The sequence below is a fragment of the Balaenoptera physalus genome (assembly GCF_965194825.1).
Source record: "Balaenoptera physalus genome assembly, chromosome: 3".
Lineage (NCBI taxonomy): Eukaryota > Metazoa > Chordata > Mammalia > Artiodactyla > Balaenopteridae > Balaenoptera > Balaenoptera physalus.
Window position 1 is genome coordinate 12,698,954 of NC_138890.1, and position 17,771 is coordinate 12,716,724.

The window sequence follows — 17,771 nt, forward strand, 5'->3', positions numbered from 1 at the left end:
AGTTCCCCGACCAGGGATCAAACCGCATCCCCTGCCCTGAAAGGTGGATTCTGTACCACTGGGCCACCAGGGGAGTCCTGAGTCGGGATAATTCTTTAACATGGGGAGGCAACTGTGGATTCTCCTTCTTTGAGGAGGGAAGGAGGGTAGCAGAGTTTAGAGTGTCACGGTGATGGAGAGTGACACGTGAAGGGGAAAACGGGAATATGTCACAGGAGCTGAGAATGCTGAGTGTTTTCTATCTGAAGCGCAGTCTGCAGGCATGGGGTCCAATTAGCTGAGCGGAGACCCCAGAACCCAGTCACTGAAGCTTCCACAAATTCTGCTGCTGCTGCCCTAGTTCTTACACAAGGTTACTGAATCCTGGCTACTGAATCCAATGAAAGATTGAAATAAACAATGGTGCTGGACGACTCCCATGTGACTGAGTCAAGATCCCTACTGCCTCTCCAGCCCTTTCACTGAACAAAAAGAGAAAAGAATTTGTGGATCTAGAATCCAAGAAACAAATACTTTTGCAGCTGCTTTTTGTAGCAATCTTTGTGCTTCTGCATGGCCATGCTTCTTGTAACCTGAAAAGTATACAATCATTGGAAGATACTTATCTTAGCAAATTTTACATCAGTACAACCAACGGAGGAATATGGCTCTCTTTTTGTCACTTTAAAAAAAAAAATCCTAAATTTGGTAAATGAAAAAGCTCTCCTAACAGTTTGGAATTAATTAAAATTTGGAGAATTCTAGACAAACTTTTTTTAAAAATATTTATTTATTTATTTTTGGCTGCGTCGGGTCCTAGTTTCGGCATGTGGGATCTTTCGTTGCAGCGCACAGGCTCCTCTCTAATTGTGGGGGGCTTCTCTGTAGTTCTGGTGCACAGGCTCAGTAGTTGCAGCACAGGCTTAGTTGCCCTGCACAGGCTCCTCTCTAGTTGTGGCGCACGGGCTTAGTTGCCCTGCGGCCTGTGGGATCTTAGCTCCCCAACCAGGGATCCAATCTGCGTCCCCTGCATTGGAAGACGGATTCTTAACCACCGGGCCACCAGGGAAGTCCCCAAGAATTCTAGACAAACTTGATGATACTTTTGTCCTTGCTTCTATAGGTGAAGGAACAAATATCTGTGTTAACCAATGGCAATCTCAGGATGCCCAACGAGAGTTGAGGCATAAAAGACATCTTCAGAGTTGTCTTATTCTGAATTTGGAGACTGAATTTAGGAAAGGTAAAATCATGATGGTTGCTGGAGAAAAGATTTAAGTCATAAAGACGAGAAATATTTTCCTGGCAATAAACAATGGTTATGAGGGACTTAATTTTTTTCAAAAGTAAGGGATCTTTTCAAAAAACAATTTGGGAACATTTCAAAAAGCATAAGAGTTAACAATATTTGGGGGACAAAAGGCAATGTCTGGGGCTTCCCTGGTGGCGCAGTGGTTGGGAATCTGCCTGCCAATGCAGCGGACACAGGTTCGAGCCCTGGTCTGGGAAGATCCCACATGCCGCGGAGCAACTAGGCCTGTGAGCCACAACTGCTGAGCCTGTGCGTCTGGAGCTTGTGCTCCGCAACAAGAGAGGCCGCGATAGTGAGAGGCCCGCGCACCGCGATGAAGAGTGGCCCCCACTCGCCACAACTAGAGAAAGCCCTCGCACAGAAATGAAGACCCAACACAGCCAAAAATAAATAAATAAATAAATAAATTTAAAAAAAAAAAAAAAGGCAATGTCTGTGCATCTTAACATGAAGTAACAGCCACTTTACAGGGAAAAAAAGACCCAAATTTGAATTTTCCTCATTGTGTACATTATTCATTAACAATTTGCAGTGCAGTATTTGTTAATATAGCTCTCTATGTGTGTATTTAGGCATACAGGGGTATATGAATATACAAATATATAATAGAGAAATAAAATGTATCATTGTATCAGATAAAACCGTGTGTGTCACATAAAATTTGCCTGCAGGCTTCTATAGCCCACTCTCAACACGGAGCACATCTTCCAGCCAAGGTTAGGATCATAATTTTTGGTATGACTTCCTGACTGTGAGCCCCAGGAGACCAGGGACTGTGTCTGTCTCATTCACGGCTGCGCTCCCAGCACAGGCACAGAGTAGACCCTCAATACTTACTTGAGAATGTGAGCATCTAAGAGCTATAGAATGTCAGAACAATAGAAGTCAAGAGTTCTCAGGAATGGGAGCCATGCCCTGTGGCCTGGGAGGTGGCAGAAGTCTCCTTGTAGAAGACTTAACTTGTTCTGGAACGATTCACTTGACCTGCACCCCTCAGATATGTCAACAGACATAAGAGGCCCCGCCCTCAGGAAGATGTGACAAGCCTGGCTCTTTTTTTAAATTAAAAAAAAACACTTTTTTTTTCTTTTTAAAGCCTGGTTCTTTACCAGTAGAAGCTTAACTAGGTGTTGCCTTTGGCACTTTCACCCCTCAGCCCATACTGAACAACAATAAATGTTTATGCTGAGCTCCTTCTTCTAGGTGACAAATATTCCAGGTGAAGGGGTTCCATCCTCCAGACAACACAGCCATAGGGGAGACTGAAAATAAACAGGTAAACCAACAAAGCAAGTTGATGCTACGAAGGAAATAAAGAGGGCTGGGGGCGGGGCACCAACTATTGATCCTTGGGGAAGTCAGGGAGGTCTTTTTCAGGAAGGGATATTTGAGCCAAGGTCTGAAAGAAGTGAAGGAGTCGTCCGTGCGAAAAGCTGCGGGCAGAGGGAACAGCACAGGCAAATTCCCTGAGGCAGGGTTGTGTCTGGCAATTGGGAGAAAGGAGGCTGGTGTGGCTGGAGCTGAGAGAGAGTGGGGAAGAGGAGGGAGATGAGATGGGAAGGTGGGGTGAGTCCTGCAGGGCAGGGGGACCCACTCAAGGCTTGAGAGCAGGGGAGGTAAACGATCCGACTCAGTTGCCAGCAGTGTCACTGGGATTGCCTTTTGGAGTATGGACTCCGCGGTCAACCCGTCCTGCCTAAACTGCCCCTAAATCCATGCCCTGCTTCTCTCCGTACAGCCAGGCCCAGTATAATCATTCTCAGCCCCCTAGTACTCCCATTTTTACAGATGAGGACACTGAGGCTTAGTAAGTGCAGAAAATCTAAAGTATAGGTGCCTAGGACAAACTGGTCCCCAAAACCTAATTGTTGAATAAAATAAAAGAGCAAGGTGTGTGCGGGGGTGGATAGCACAGGAGGAGGGATTCTGAGTCCTTCGATTACACTTTGGTCAAATTCAATTTCTGGTCTCTCTGAGCCTGTTTCCCCACCTGGACAGCGCGGAGTGTTTTAACTTCTCAGTCCCTTTCTTCTGCTCCCTCCCACTTCAACTTCGCAGGAGGGAGGCAGAGAATGTGGACTAGGAGAGCGTCTTCAAACCGCAAAGCGATGTTAAAGGGCCTGACTCTCCCTCAGGCGAAGCGCGTCTAACCACGCGCGGACCGCGGGTTCTGGCGCGCCCTGGCGGCCAAGCAACTCCTGACTGACGCCGCCAGACCCACATGTGAAACCGAGGACTTCATTTTTCATCTGGGCAATGGCCATCTTGGTAGAGACAATAGTCCAGATTGTAGTTTCTGCTCTCCTCTCCTGACTAGATAACGTATGAAGTGAGCGCAAGGGATGAGGGTTTATAAAATATTCTCTTCTTGAAGACAAAAAGAAACGGCTAACGCCCTTGTCTTGGATTGGAGCAGCATCTGCTCTACCAAGATGGCGACGGAGCCGAGACGTAATCAGCACGCGCCCCCCTGGGGCTTAGCGCGCAAGCCCTGCGGTGACGGCACAGAGGTGCGACCGGGCCGGCGCCGGGGGAAGGAGGTAGGAGCGGCAGCGGCGCGGGCGGAGCCGGGGGGCGGGGGGCGGGGGGCGGGGGACGGGTGGGCCCAGTGGGGCTGCTGGGCCTGGGACCACCTCCCCGGGAGGGTTGGAGATGGGGTGCTCGGAGACGGAGGCGCTTTTGACCACCGTCTCCAGGGCTCCCGCAGGGGCTATGCTCATTTCCCGGAGCGGACGATTGAGACCCAGAGGGACAGCGTCGTGCTCGAGGCCACCTAGCTCCGGTCCTGCTCCTGAGCAGCTTACGGGCCTGGGGGTGACAGAGCTGGGTACGGACGTCCCTGGCCTCTTGCAATGGGATCAGGGCTGGGGAGAGGGACGACGGACTGGGGGAGCCTAGAAGGGGTAGCGGGAGGACTTCTTGGAGGAGGCAGCGTTGAGTTTCATCTTTTATTCTCTTTCTTACTTTCACATCCAATCAACCACGAAGGTCTTGATTCCCCCCTAAGTGTACCCACTGCTTAGCCAAAGCCACTCCTTAGACCCCCTGTTTGAGCTCCATGCTTCTGTCTCAATCTTCCAGTTCACCTCCTTACCAACCCCAGAGGGCTCTGACGCCCTCCGCACCTTCCCATCACCCTGGAATACAAATCCCCTCTTCCCAGTCTGCCTCCCCCACACCCCTGGGGGCTTGGATCTCCCCACTCCCTTAAGTCTTTCCTTTGATGTTTCCTTCAGGAAGCCCTTTGACACCCCCTCCCCATCCCTCCCCAGGCTGGGTCAGAAGCCCCCTCCCGACTTCCTCAGCGTCCATATGGCCCCATCACAGCTCTGATCTGGAGTTACCACTCTTATTGTCTATCTCCCAACCAGCCTGGGAGTCCCATTCTGTCAGGAAGCCCATCAGCACTGCCTCTTTCCCCAGCATCCCACACATACTAGGTGTACAGTGCGTGTTTACTGAATGACAAAGTGTATGTGTGTGAGTGTTTATCAGAGGAGAGAAGCTGTCTGTATTAGGCTCTGGCTGCCATAACAAAATACCACCGACTGGGTGGCTTAAACAACAGATTTATTTGCTCACAATTGTGGAGTCTGGGAAGTCTAAGATCAGGGTGCCAGCCAGTTTGGTTCCAGGTGCAGGCTTTCCTCCTGACTTGCAGATGCGCACCTCCTCACTGTGTCCTCACATGGTGGAGAGAGCAAGCTCTGGTGACTTTTTCTCTTCTTATAGGGACACCAGCTCTACTAGATTAGGGCCCCACTCTTAAGACCTTATTTAACATTTATCACCTCCTCACTGGCCCTGTCTCTCTTTTTTTTTTTTTTTTTTAAGGATAAGGTACCGTTTTTAAAAATTAGTTTATTTATATTTTGGCTGCATTGGGTCTTCGTTGCTGCGCGTGAGCTTTCTCTAGTTGTGGCGAGCGGGGGCTACTGTTTGTTGCGGTGCACGGGCTTCTCATTGCTGTGGCTTCTCTTGTTGTGGAGCACAGGCACTAGGCGCACGGGCTTCAGTAGTTGTGGCACGCGGACTCAGTAGTTGTGGCTCGCAGGCTCTAGAGCGCAGGCTCAGTAGCTGTGGTGCACAGGCTTAGTTGCTCCGCGGCATCTAAGAGGGATCTTCCCTGACCAGGGATCGAACCTGTGTCCCCTGCATTGGCAGGCGGATTCTTAACCACCGCGCCACCAGGGAAGTCCCAGCTTTGTCTCTAAATACAGTCATATTGAGGGTTAGGGCTTCGACATATAAATTTTGGAGGGACATAAATATTCAGTCCTGGCCTGCAGAGGGGGTCAGAAAAGCCCTGTCAGGCTTTGGGATGGAATTGGGGGTCTTAAGCAACACGAGGAGGAGGAGATGCTGGGGCTGAGTCTCTGTGAGTGGGTAGGTTTTCACAGGAGGAGGGGACAGAGGAGGGTGTATCAGGTGAAGGCATAGCAAGAGCAAAGGCTCAGAGGCTGGAGAGGGAAGTGAGTGGGAAGAGAAGTGAGAAGCTGAGTTTGGACACAACACAGAGTGTGAAGTAAATACTGAGGGAACCCTGGAAATAGATGCTTGTTCATTCATTTGCGCAAAACATTTTTTGAGCCCCTACTCTGCAGGGCACTGACTGAAGCAGTCCCAGCCCTGCCCTCATAGAGCTCCCAGCCTGGTGGGGAAGATGGACATTTGTCGAATAATCCTGTAAATGAACGTAGATAGCAACCTAAACAAGTACCTCAGAGAGAAGTTTATGGTCTGAGTCAGGGGGTGTGTCAGGGAAGGCTTCCTGGAGGTGGCAACACCTGAGCTGAGCCCTAAAGTTTAAATAGGAATTAACTGGGTAAAAAGAGGAGCAAAAGTGGTGGGCAGAGCAAGTGCAAAGGCCCTGAGGTGGGAACATGCTTTGTAGGCTTGAAAAAAGGCAAGGAGGTTGCTGTGGCTGCTGCTGAGAGAGTGAGGGGGAGATGGAGAGAGAGGTGGCATGTGGGGAGTTTCCTCACCTGACACTTAGACTGTGACCCCCACCCACTTCTTAGTGCTCTTCTGGGGAATCCAGGTGAGGTTTTCTGTTGGGTACATTGTAGATGCTCAGTAATGAATGCTTGATTCAGGGGGCCCAGGAGCAGCTGGGAGAAGTACAGGATCAGGCTGGCATATCCAGCCCCGCCGTGGCAGCTCTTGCATCCTGTGTAGGGAGGGACTGGAATCAACCCCACTTCTCAGATGAGGAAACTGAGGCTTAGGGGAGCATTTCAGCCACGATTGCAGAGCCAGGACTCAACCTTGAGTCTCCTGGGTCCATTGATCTCCCTTACTTTGCCCTGCTCTGCCCCATGGGATTCGCCCCCCAGTCTCAGCCTGGAGGAACTGCCTCTCTGTGTCACGTGAGGGGCACCAGTGGCCTCAGAGACCTGATCTGCATTGATGTTCCCTGAGAGGCCAGCTGGGACCCTGTGGTGGGGCAGTGGTTAGGAGGACGAAGTTGGGACTGAGGGGCTGGGCCTCGATTGGAATCCGGGCCCCTCCACTAACCCACTCTGTGGCCCTGAGCATGTCACTTACCCTCTCAAGGCCTCAGATTTTTCATCGGTAAAATGGGGAGAAAAGTACCTGGCCTTGCTACTGCCGGGGGATGACATAGTTTAGACTACATCAGTCAGTCAGCATTCCGGTTATTATTGCCCGGCTCCATCTGACTCCAAACCCCTGGCTTTGCCCATTGCACCATCGTAATTCCCTCAGCCCCTCGCCCACCCACATGACAGCGTAAATCAGAATGTGTTCATGCCCTGCTCAGAGCCGCCTAACAGTTCCCTGGTGCCCAGAGAATAAAATCCTTGCTCTTTCTCATCCCTCCTTGTCAGCCTCACACCCTCCCACTCACTCTCTTCCCTCCCCTTCCCCCTCGCTCACCCACACCGGATTCAGTTGCCTCCATGCAGCCTGTAGCACATGGCCTCGTTCCTGCCACAGGGTCTTTGCACATCCTGTGCCCTCTGCCCAGAAGTCTCAACCCTTCATCCCCACCAAGCTGCCTCCAACCCATCCTTCAGGTCTCAGCTTGGCTGTCACCTGCCAGGGTTGTGAGAATTCACAAGACGCTGTATGTAAAGCATTTAGCCCAGCGTGCATGACTGCTGCAAACAGGAGCTGATAGGGCTCAGAGATGGGAGCTCCCTCCCCCATAAGCCACACAGCTAGGAGGTTGGTGGTGGGGGGTTGCCTGGTGGTCCTGAGTCAGGATGGCCCTACATTCTTTCCCCTTCATTCTCGATGCTGGGCCTACTTCCCCAAGGTTCAGCAAGGGACTGAGCTGAAGATTCTCAGTGGGGAGAGGACAACCAGGAGTGAGGGACATCAGCCCATTTCCCAGATGAGGAAAACTGAGGCCCAGAGAGCTGAAGGCTTGCCCTGACCACAGAGTGCTTATGTCCTCAGTCAGTACTCTGGAGGTGGGGTGATCTTAATTTCTTGGCTTCCCTTCCTCACCTGAAAGGCAGGCTTTGGAGGTGAGACTCCAGGCTCAGCCCTGTGCAACTTAGCCAGGTACCTTGACTTACCCACCTTCGAAAGGGAATAAGGGCAGTCCCCGTGTTTAAGGCTTTGAGAGCATTCGATGTAGTTGGGCCATATAAAATGCTTAGTAAGGGACCGGGTGTGGGGAGGGTGGCACCTCCCATTTGGTGTCATCATTTCCTCAGCACCCAGTAGGGGACTCACACAGACCAGGTGCCCACTGGACAGCAGCTTTACGATTGTTATAAAATCTCCTGGCTGTGCGAGCCTGGGCTGGATCATTGGGAACAGTTCATGGCAGCTGCTTACCCAGGGGGAGGGGATTCGGCCTCAGGGCTGTGGGGCCGGGACACTGAGGCCTCATAGCCGGCAGAGTGGGAGGGTCCACACACAGACTGGCCCGCGGGGATCTAGAGCAACATGACTTGTAAGAGCTGAAAAGTAGAAACAACCCACGTGTCCATCATGGACAGATGGATAAACAAAATGTGGCGCATCCCTACAATGGAATATTATTCAGACATAAAAAGGAATGAAGCACTGACAGATGTTCAAACATGGATGAACCTCGAAAACATGATGCTGAGTGAAAGAAGTCCAGAATAGGCAAATCCATAGAGACAGAAATTAGATTAGTGGTTGCTGGGGGAGGGGAGGTGGGGAGGGACTGCTCATGGGGACGGGTCTCCTTTGTGGGTGATGGAAATGTTCTGGAACTAGATAGAGGTAATGGTTGCACAACATTGTGAATGTGCTAAATACCACTGAACTGTGCACTTTAAGATGGTTCATTTTGTATTATGTAAAATTCACCTCAGTAGATTTTTTTTTTAAAAGAGAGATGAATAAATCCAAAGCCCTTGTTTTATAGACAGAGCTATTGAGGCCCCAAGGGGGTCGTAGCTGCACAGGTGTGAGTCTGGGGCTGCCGAGGGTGGATGCCCCAGAGTCACTGGTCCCTGCCCTCCACTCACAGCGTTCTGAGGGATGCCCAAGAAGTTCCAGGGCGAGAACACTAAATCGGCAGCGGCCCGGGCACGGAGGGCTGAGGCCAAGGCAGCAGCTGATGCCAAGAAGCAGAAGGAGTTGGAGGATGCCTACTGGAAAGATGAGGACAAACACGTCATGAGGAAGGAGCAGCGCAAGGTGGGTGTGCCCTGGGCTCCGCGCCCCACCCGTGGGCAAGGTGGCTGGGCAACACGGTAGAAGGTGGTGAGAGGCCCCTGGGTCTTTGGCCTGAAGGGTGAGGAGTCATTGGACATGGAGCAAGGGCAAGGAGGGAGACAGAAACAGAGGCAAAGGCTCGTGCAAAGGCCCAGGGGTGGCCAGGACTTGCCACATTTAGGGAACGGCAAGCCCTCCACGAGCTTGTTTCTCTCCTTCGTGTGATGCCAGGGTTGGTCTAGACTGGTAGGACCTCACTCTGGAGCGATTCTGCACCCAGGGGACACTTGACAACATCTAGAGACATTTTTGGTTGTCACAACTGGCAGCTGGAGGGTGCTACTGGGCAGCTGGTGGGCAGAGGCCCAGGATACTGCTCAATACCTGGCAGCACACAGGATGGCCCCACAGCAGAGTGAGCCAGCCCGGCTTCAGCAGTGCCGAGGCTGACACGTGCTGATAGATCCTGTTTCTGACCTGCTGACCTGGGGCCTGCAGGCATTTCCGGGTGTTTATAAAAACACAAAAGAGGGCTAGGATGGTTGGCTGTCTCCTGCGGGGCCGCAGCGCCACACACACAGTGGGTGCTTACTTGGTGTCCGGGAGTGGTTCAGGGCTGATGCTGACACTCTTGGCCCAGTAGGTGGCACCAGAAACCATTCTTAGCCTCTTCTAGTCCCCTGGGCTGGTGGGAGGCTCCAGCTGGGACTGTTAAAGGTTCTGGAATAGCAGTGGTGACACACCACCCCTGCATGCGCAGTTCAGGGGGCGCCTGGGCACTTTTGTGAGTTTTTCCCATTGTCTTTCTGTGCAGGGCTGGATCCTGCCTTGTTTTTAGTTGGAATTGAATATCCCTGGTTCCCTCCCCTCAGCGCCCCCAATGTTGCACTGGGTCCATGGAGGTCTTTAAATTTTCTTTTTGACTGCCAACATTTTGACAATATAGGAAGGTTGAAAACCCAAAAGGAAAACTAATGTCTGCCAGGGATCCATTATCTAGACAGAAAAGCCAGAGACTTTTCCACAGTCCCAGAGGCAGCAGCCCAGCCCAGGGCCCCAGGAGCCCTCCCCAGGCCTGCATCTTGGGCCTCGGTGTCATCCCCATCCTCTAAATGAGGAAACCAAGGCACAGACAAGGCAGGAAGTCCAGGTCACAGGGCTGTGAGGAGGGGCTGGAGCCAGGCTGGCGCTAGCTGAAGCCAGGGATCTGCCTTCTGGTTTGTGATGAGGTTTGACTAATAGCCTTGCAAGCGTCCATGCCCCAGGGGTGTGGCCCAGGGAGCATTTGCCTGTCCACTCACCTGTGTAGCACACACCTGGAAGAATGCACAGGGCAGAGGTCCGACAGGCAATAGGGGCCAGACAGGCTCTCAAAGCTACTCGACCCTGTCGCTGTAGCACAAAGCCACCATGTGCAAATAGGCTAAAACTTTACCAAAACAGGTGAAGGGCCAGAGTTTGCCAACCCCTGCTCTCTAGAACATTCCCAGCCCCCATGCCCCTCCCAGGCAGTCCCCCCTCCTGAGTGTTTTACCTGGAGCTATTGATGGTTCTCCTTCCCCATGGGGTGGTTTTCTGGGTTTTGTTTATCCCTCTTCCTGCTGATGGGTGAGGGGGGCCCACAGTCTACACAGCATACCCGGTCCCTCTCTTTCCTTATGTGACAGCTGCTTTAAAAAGATACTGTTTTTATGAAAAAGAAACAAATCCACATTTGTTCCAAAACACTAAAAAAAACGCAGCACCTCCCACCCATGTGACACCAAAGGCTCTTCTCACCCAATGCCATACCCTAAAGGCCATGTCCTCCGTTAAATGGGATCGCACAGCCAGATTTCTGCCAGCCGCCAGGCATCAGCCTTGGGCTGGGCCATAATTCATCGCCTCGCCCGGAGGTTGGCACTTCATTTCCCTTTGTTCCATATTAAGCAACTCGGCAATGAGCACCTGACTCTCTGGGTTCCATCTCAATTATTTAGGAGGCTCATTTTTGATGGCTCCAGAATATTCCGTCCGCAGCCTCATCCTTCACCCATCACCAGATGCTGCCAATTGCTAATTGGCCTTTTTAAAAAACTGCGAGCGTCTTTTTCAGAAAAGTCTGCTGAATGTCAAAGTATAAATGCTCATGTTCCCGCCTCAGTCCCATGTCCCTAGAGACTAATGGCCCCATTCTGCATGTCCTTCCTGAGATTGGAGCCTTCTGGAATTCATTCACTCATTCATCCAGCACACTTTTACTTAAGCACCTACTGTGTGCTGGGCCAGGGCCTGCCTTCTGCCTCAGGGACTAACCAGATAATCGGAAGACTAGAAAACAGGGATTTGTGGAACACAGGAAAGAGCCGTGTGGTAGAGCAGGACAGGGAGCCAGGAGCTCAGGATGAGCCAGAGTTAATCAGGAAAGGAGGCCGGCAGTGGTGCTCCAGCAGGGTAGAACAGCTAGTGCAAAGGCCGTGAGGCAAGGCCGTGCTGTGGACAGGGTGAACGTGGGCTGTACACGCACCACGCAGTGGTCGGGGAGCCTAAGGAGGGCATTACTTCTGACCGATGGGGTAACTGAGACTCAGAGCACAATGGCGCTACCCCAGGCGTCTGACCACAGACATGGGATCCTAGCAGCTGTGCCCAAACAGCCTTGATCTTTAACCGCCACCATCCCTGCCGCCCACAACCCCCCCCCCCCGGCTTCTTTCCTATCATGCAGGCAGGTTGGAGGTCAGAGGCCCAGTACATGTCCTCAGGAACCCCTTTTCTGGGGCACTTAGCCCTGTCACGGGGGGCACTGCAGGCATAGGGACCGCCCCTGAGGCCTGGCGGGCAGATGGCAGAGTTGCAGGCAGTGAGTGGGCAGGTGGGAGTGCCTGCAGTGCAGGGCCCTTTGGGGGTGCTGGGCGGGAGGCGGCAGAATATTCCAAGCCTACGGCCGCACAGCCACACTGCACTACAAAGGAACCAGAGCCTTGCTCTGTCCCTGGAGCAGTGGAGGGGCAGCGGCCAAGGACAAGTCCTACAGGCCACATGTCCCCTCGACCAGCTGGCATGCGGGCCTCCCTGGGGAACCAAGGTGGGATCAGTCCCAGCCCCTGTGACGCTCAGATGGGAACACTTCGATGGTGCCTCCCAAGGTCTCCTGGCTCATAAAGGCAGAAGCACTGTCCCAGCTGGCAAATGGGTCCAGACCCCAGTGGCTCCTGTCACCTTTGGAATCCAGTACAAACCCCTCCGCATGCCCTTGAGGCTCCCCATGGTACCACCTCTGCCCTCCCCACGTCTTTGTCCTCCACACTTCCCTCCTCCCTCCAGCCACACCAGCCTCTGTGCTGTTCCTCTGTCATGCTAGGTGGTTCCTGCCTCAGGACCTTTACACCCACCGTTCCCACCACTAAGGACTCTCCTCTTCCCCAGCTCTTTTCCTGGCTGGCTCCTCCTCCAGCCCAGGTATCACTTTTTCTTCAAGAGCCACCCACCCACTGCCTTGGCCAAGGTTCCCTGTTGTTCCCTAGTCATATAGGATGGGAGCCCCCAGGTAGGCTCATCGTGCTCCCATCAGTGTCCCCTACGCCCATCACGGGGTCTAGCACACAGCAAGGCCTCCATCCACACTGGTTGAGATGCAGACTGGACCCCATGCCGGTGGGACGGGGTCCACTCCTGTCTCCCAATCCCCCAGGAGGAGAAGGAGAAGCGGCGCCTGGAGCAGCTGGAGCGCAAGAAGGAGGCACAGCGGCTGCTGGAGGAGGAGGACTCGAGGCTTAAGGGCAGCAAGGCCCCGCGAGTGGCCACCTCCAGCAAGGTCACCCGCGCCCAGATTGAGGAGACGCTCCGCCGAGACCATCAGCACAAGGAAGCCCCGGACACAGGTGGGGGCCTCGGCCCACTCTGGAGCTGCCCTTTTACCTGATGAGCAATAGGCAGTGGGCCTACCCCCTGGACTGAGTCCAGACCCCCCTCCTCACCTCCAGAGAAGCTGCCTGGGCTCTGCAAGGTGAAGGGTGGGTGGGCGGTGTCTTGGCAGGCCTGGCTCTGAGCACGGTCGCCATAGGCACACACGTGTGTGATTACTCTGCACCTGACCCTGGCTTGTCTCCCCGGGGTCCCCACAGCTGATGTGGTGCCCCGAGGTGAGGAGACAGCAGCCACGTATGAGGTGTCTCCTGAGTGGTGGGCTGCAGGGAAGTTAGTTTGGGGACTGGGCAGGCAGGACTGGCCCATCCCAAAGGCAGGACTGGGCGGGGAGCTCAAGTTGCGTTTCCATCCTCCCCCATCTTTCTCGGCCTGCCTGCCTCCCTCCCTTTCTCCCCTGCTTCTTCCCCTATGATGTCTCTCATCTCCATGGAACTCTGCGTCTCTGCTTATTTCTCTCTGTTTCTGGTATGTCTCTGTCCCCCGGCCGCTCCCGCCCCCAGCCGAGAAAGCCAAGAGCCACTTGGAAGTGCCGTTGGAGGAGAATGTGAACCGCCGCTTGCTGGAGGAGGGCAGCGTGGAGGCGCGCACCATCGAGGATGCCATCGCAGTGCTCAGGTACGGGGCAGGGCAGAGGTCTTTGGGGTGGGGCTTGGGGCCCGGAGGGGAGCTTGAGCCTCTGGGGGCGGGGCGGGCCACGCCCCAGCCCCCTTGACGCCTGCGTCTTTACCAGCGTGGCGGAGGAGGCGGCAGACAGACATCCTGAGCGCAGAATGCGGGCGGCGTACACTGCCTTCGAGGAGGCGCAGCTGCCGCGGCTCAAGCAAGAAAACCCCAACATGCGGCTGTCACAGCTGAAGCAGATGCTCAAGAAGGAGTGGCTGCGTTCGCCGGACAACCCCATGAATCAGCGCGCCGTGCCCTTCAACACCCCCAAGTGAGCCTGGAACTGGGGGAGACGCCCCGTGGGCGGTCAGGGTCACGACCCCACACGCCCTTCCGTTGGGTCAGCTCCGAGGGTTACAGAGATGTCTGGGGGCCACGGCGCGTGTCCTGGGGGCTAGGAGGCATCACTGGCCACACCTCCCGCCCGAGGGTCCCTGCTCCAGTGACACCCCTCGCCCTTCCCGCACGCGCCAGTGTCCTGGGGCTGAGTGCCCAATAAAGGCAGTTGGTGAGGCAGAGTGTGCCCTTGAAGTCTACGTGACTGGGTGGGTGGTGGGAAAGAAGGGCTGGAATGAGGTGGAACGCACAGGCCACAGCCAGAGAAGGGGCCCCCAACCGCGCTCCTATCCTAGCAGGCTAGCTGAGAGCTGTGGTCGGCTCCCGGCTGGGCCAGTTATCCAGTGAGAGACCTGTACCATCATCCCCGGAAGCCTTGCTGGGGGTAGCTCAGAGAGGTTGAAGCACTGGCTCCAGGTCACACAGCACTTCAGAGGCGGAACTAGAGGAGAGCTGGAGGCGAGTTGTTGGCACCCTGAGATTCTGGTTCAGAGTCAGCAGCCAGGTCACATACTGTGCTTGGGGTCAGGAGATGCAGGCTGCTCTGCTGTTATTCCAACACGGGAGGCATCTGGAATAACAGGGCAGGCTTCCTGGTGGAGGATTTCTTTAGAGCAGGCCTTAGTGGAAGATGAGTCAGTTTCCATCGCAGAGGCAGGGCACTGGGCAGGCAAGGGCCTGGAGGCTGGAGTGGGCAGGTGGATCCGGGTAGAAAGGAGTATCCCATCGGAGGCCTAATATCTGGGAAGGGCTGGGTGAGAACTCAACTTGGTTCTGGCTTCCTAGAGCTTAGTTGGCCTCAGGGAGTCAGTAGAGAGGAAGGGTAGCTGGGAGATGGGCCCAAGTGTCTGGGGTGGGGTCCACGCATTTACCAGGCCACTGCTATGGGCTCCCATCCAAGTGACACCCTGCCTGCACTCACAAGCCTGCCCCTGCACCTCTGGCCCCTATCCCCCTCACTCTCCACCAGCCCCCCAGCTCTGGCCCCACTATCTCCTTGTTCCCAACTTCTCCAACACAGCAGACTTGTTCCCTCTCAGGCCTATGCCAAGAACTCTATTCTCCCAGGTGTCAAGTCTCAGATGCAGATCCTCACAGATGTCCCCAACTCTGTGGGGTCACGGCTGAGCCTAAGGGAGCCAGGCTCTGCCCAGAAGTAGGGAGGTAAAAGTCTTCATGGAGGGAGGGCCTTGAAGGATGGGAGTTCTCCACACAGACAAGGGACCGAAAAGGCTGAAGGGACCACACATGCAAAGGCCTGGAGGTCACAACTCCTGTTCGGGGGGGGGGGGTGCTATTAATAATTGGGTACAGCTGAAGTGCAGTATGGCAGGTACCTGAAACAATGGTAGCTGACATAAAAACTAACCAACATATATTGAGCACTGGCTTAGTTTGGGGATTTCCCCAGGAACCAACTCTGCGACAAGGACTAGGGGGCATGTGAGGGATCTAGGATGGACCCCAGGAAGACCCAGTAGGGGTTGAGGGAAGTGAGACAGACGGAAGGAGCCCTACAGGGGGTGCCAATGAGCTGAACCCTCACCTGGGAGGACTGTGAGAAGAATCCATTGTGAGATGCTGTGCGAAGCATCCACTGGATGCTGGGCCCTGGCCTAGCACATGGTAATGGCATTTCACTGAGCCCTGGGGAGAGCCCTGTGTTATACTGATCTTCTTTCTAGATGGGAAAACTAAGTCATCTCCCTGTGTCACATAGCCAGGAAGCACCCAGACTGTTGGTGAGCCACCGGGGTGGAGGTGGGGCCCGGAATTGGGGATTGAGATGTCAGCCGAATAACGGGTGGAGGAGCCCAGATGGCTCCCCACAAGTGGAGCCATTTGAGCTCCCCTTCTTACCTCTGGGGGCCTTAGGCCAGGGCCTTAATGGGTCTGAGCCTGTTTCCGCCTATATAAAACAGGACTGAAACAGTATCTAACCCTAGGCTATCTCGAGAATCAACGAGATGGTGCCTAGGAAGGGCAGATGCTGAAGAAGAGCTTGGCAAAGGAACCTCCTGCATGGCCACGTTGGGGTATTTGTGGCCGGCGATTAGGGAAGGTCGGGGACCAATGGTGATTAACTGGAGGGAAGAAGCCAGCGGAGCGTGCAGGGCCTTGGACGCCACGCTGAAGAATGGGGCGATGAATGGGACTTCACCCCAGGGCGACGGGGAGCCATGGCAGGTGTGTGAGCAGACAGTAGGAAGAGCACCGGAGCTGCGCGTGGCAAGCTCTGCTGGGGACTTGTAGGCGGACGGCTGGTAGGCCAGAGAATGAAGGTAAAACTCAGGACAGGTGCTGAGAGGGCCGCCTTCATTCCTCACACATAAAGACGACGGTAATAACGACTGTTCTGTTTCAAAGAAAATCCTCTTCTGACGCTTTCTGGCCTCATCCCCGCGGAATCCCAGGCTGGCGCATGCGTGCGGGCAGCAGGGAATCCCCGGCTTCGCCGCAGTGCGCGGGAGGGGGCGTGAGACGGGAGTTCCGTGCGCTCCCAGCCCTCCCCGCGCGCGTTGCCTTGACGACCAGGCGGTGCCGCGGGGACGCCGGACACTCACTGCGCCTGCGCGGGGGTTGTCTCAACGGCGCCAGGGCTTTCCCGTCGTGCGCGAGTCGGGGAGGGAAAGCCGCGCCCGGCACGCATGCGTGGACCCTCGCCCGACCCCCGCCCTGTGGGCCAGGGAATCCTCACCTGCCGCAGTGCGCACTGGGGGCGGGGCGGGGAAACCGGCTCAAACTGGAGTGGGGTTCGCTGAGGCTTGGGCTGGGGAGGGAGCGAGCGCGGGGTCTTCCCCAGGTTCCCGCTCCGGCCCTCGCCGTCGCCTTGGCAACCGGGCGCGCCGGCCGCAGTGTGGGGGCGGCGGCAGCCTCGGGGAAGCCGGGCGGCTCTGCGCCTGCGTGGGGCTCCGCGCCTGAGGCTGGGGTTTCCCTTCGTGCGCCTGAGGGATCGATGCGAGGGGCGGTGTGTGGGGAGGACTGGAGAAGGTGGGCGCCAGGGAAGGGGGTGAGCGCGGAGAGAGGGGCTGTGGGATAGGGGAGGATTGTGGTGGAAAGAGGAGGCGGAGTGGGTGCCGAAGAAGGTAGGGGGAAACGGGAAAGGGTGGGGGTGGTGGGGAGAGGGGTACCGGAGGAGATCGGAGGAGGGGGTAATGAGGGAGAGAGTAGAGGGAGGGGGACAATAGAGGAAAAGGAAGGAAGGGAGGAGGAAGTTGGGGAGCAGTTAAAGGACACGGACAATATGAGGGAAACAAAGAGAAGCTTATTGAAGGGAACACGGTGGGGTGTAGAGGTGACTGGGGGAGAGGACGGACACCTTCAGGACAAAGCAAACCCCAGGTTTGCTGAGCCAGGAAATCCAAGTCTAAGATTTCCAGACTTAGAAAAAAAAAAAAGGTACGGGACACACCAGTTAAACTTGACTTTCAGTTAAGCAATGAATAATTTTTAAGTATGTCTCATTCCGTGCACTGTTTTTACTGGCAACCCTAATCTTGGTCGGACCACTTCCCTCTCCTCCCTGCCCTCCCCCGCCCCCCGCCCCCCGCCCCCCCCCCCCCCCCCCCGCCTGTCCCTTGAGCCTTTCTGAAAGCCGCTGGGACCTCTCAGATGATGCCTTTGTCTCTCACCTCCCTGGTGCCCCACAGCCCTGCATACTGGTGCCCTCCCATGCCATCTCCCATCCTCCTGGCTTCGAACACCACCTTGAGGTGGAGTCCTGGCCAGGCAGTGAAATGCTCAAAGGCATGGCTCCCACAGCACCTTCAGGTTCTCCTGCGGGCGCTCGCGCTCTCTCTCTCTCCCCCCCCCCCTCCGCCCCCCATAGCCCCTCCAAACCCTCTGCCTTGGGGCCTGGCCCTGCTGAGGTGACATAATGTCTCCGCCCATGCCAGCTGCCATCACC

At 55.1% G+C, this 17,771-nt stretch overlaps 1 protein-coding gene across 3 annotated transcripts; it reads left to right on the top strand.

Moving 5' to 3' along the window:
• Nucleotides 1-3,744: 3,744 nt before the first annotated feature.
• On the top strand, nt 3,745-14,046 carry CCDC124 (coiled-coil domain containing 124). Of its 3 annotated transcripts, XM_082456126.1 has the most exons (6): nt 3,799-3,831; nt 3,988-4,118; nt 8,769-8,938; nt 12,630-12,819; nt 13,366-13,480; nt 13,596-14,046. In XM_082456126.1, the coding sequence occupies exons 3-6, from the start codon at nt 8,780-8,782 to the stop codon at nt 13,801-13,803; spliced, it is 672 nt and encodes a 223-aa protein (XP_082312252.1). In that variant the 5' UTR covers nt 3,799-3,831; nt 3,988-4,118; nt 8,769-8,779; the 3' UTR covers nt 13,804-14,046. The 3 variants fall into 3 exon arrangements, with proteins under 3 accessions (XP_082312251.1, XP_082312252.1, XP_082312253.1); XM_082456125.1 differs by lacking the exon at nt 3,988-4,118 and having other exon boundaries at nt 3,745-3,831; XM_082456127.1 differs by lacking the exons at nt 3,799-3,831; nt 3,988-4,118 and adding an exon at nt 5,957-5,977.
• The last annotated feature ends 3,725 nt before the right edge of the window (nt 14,047-17,771 follow it).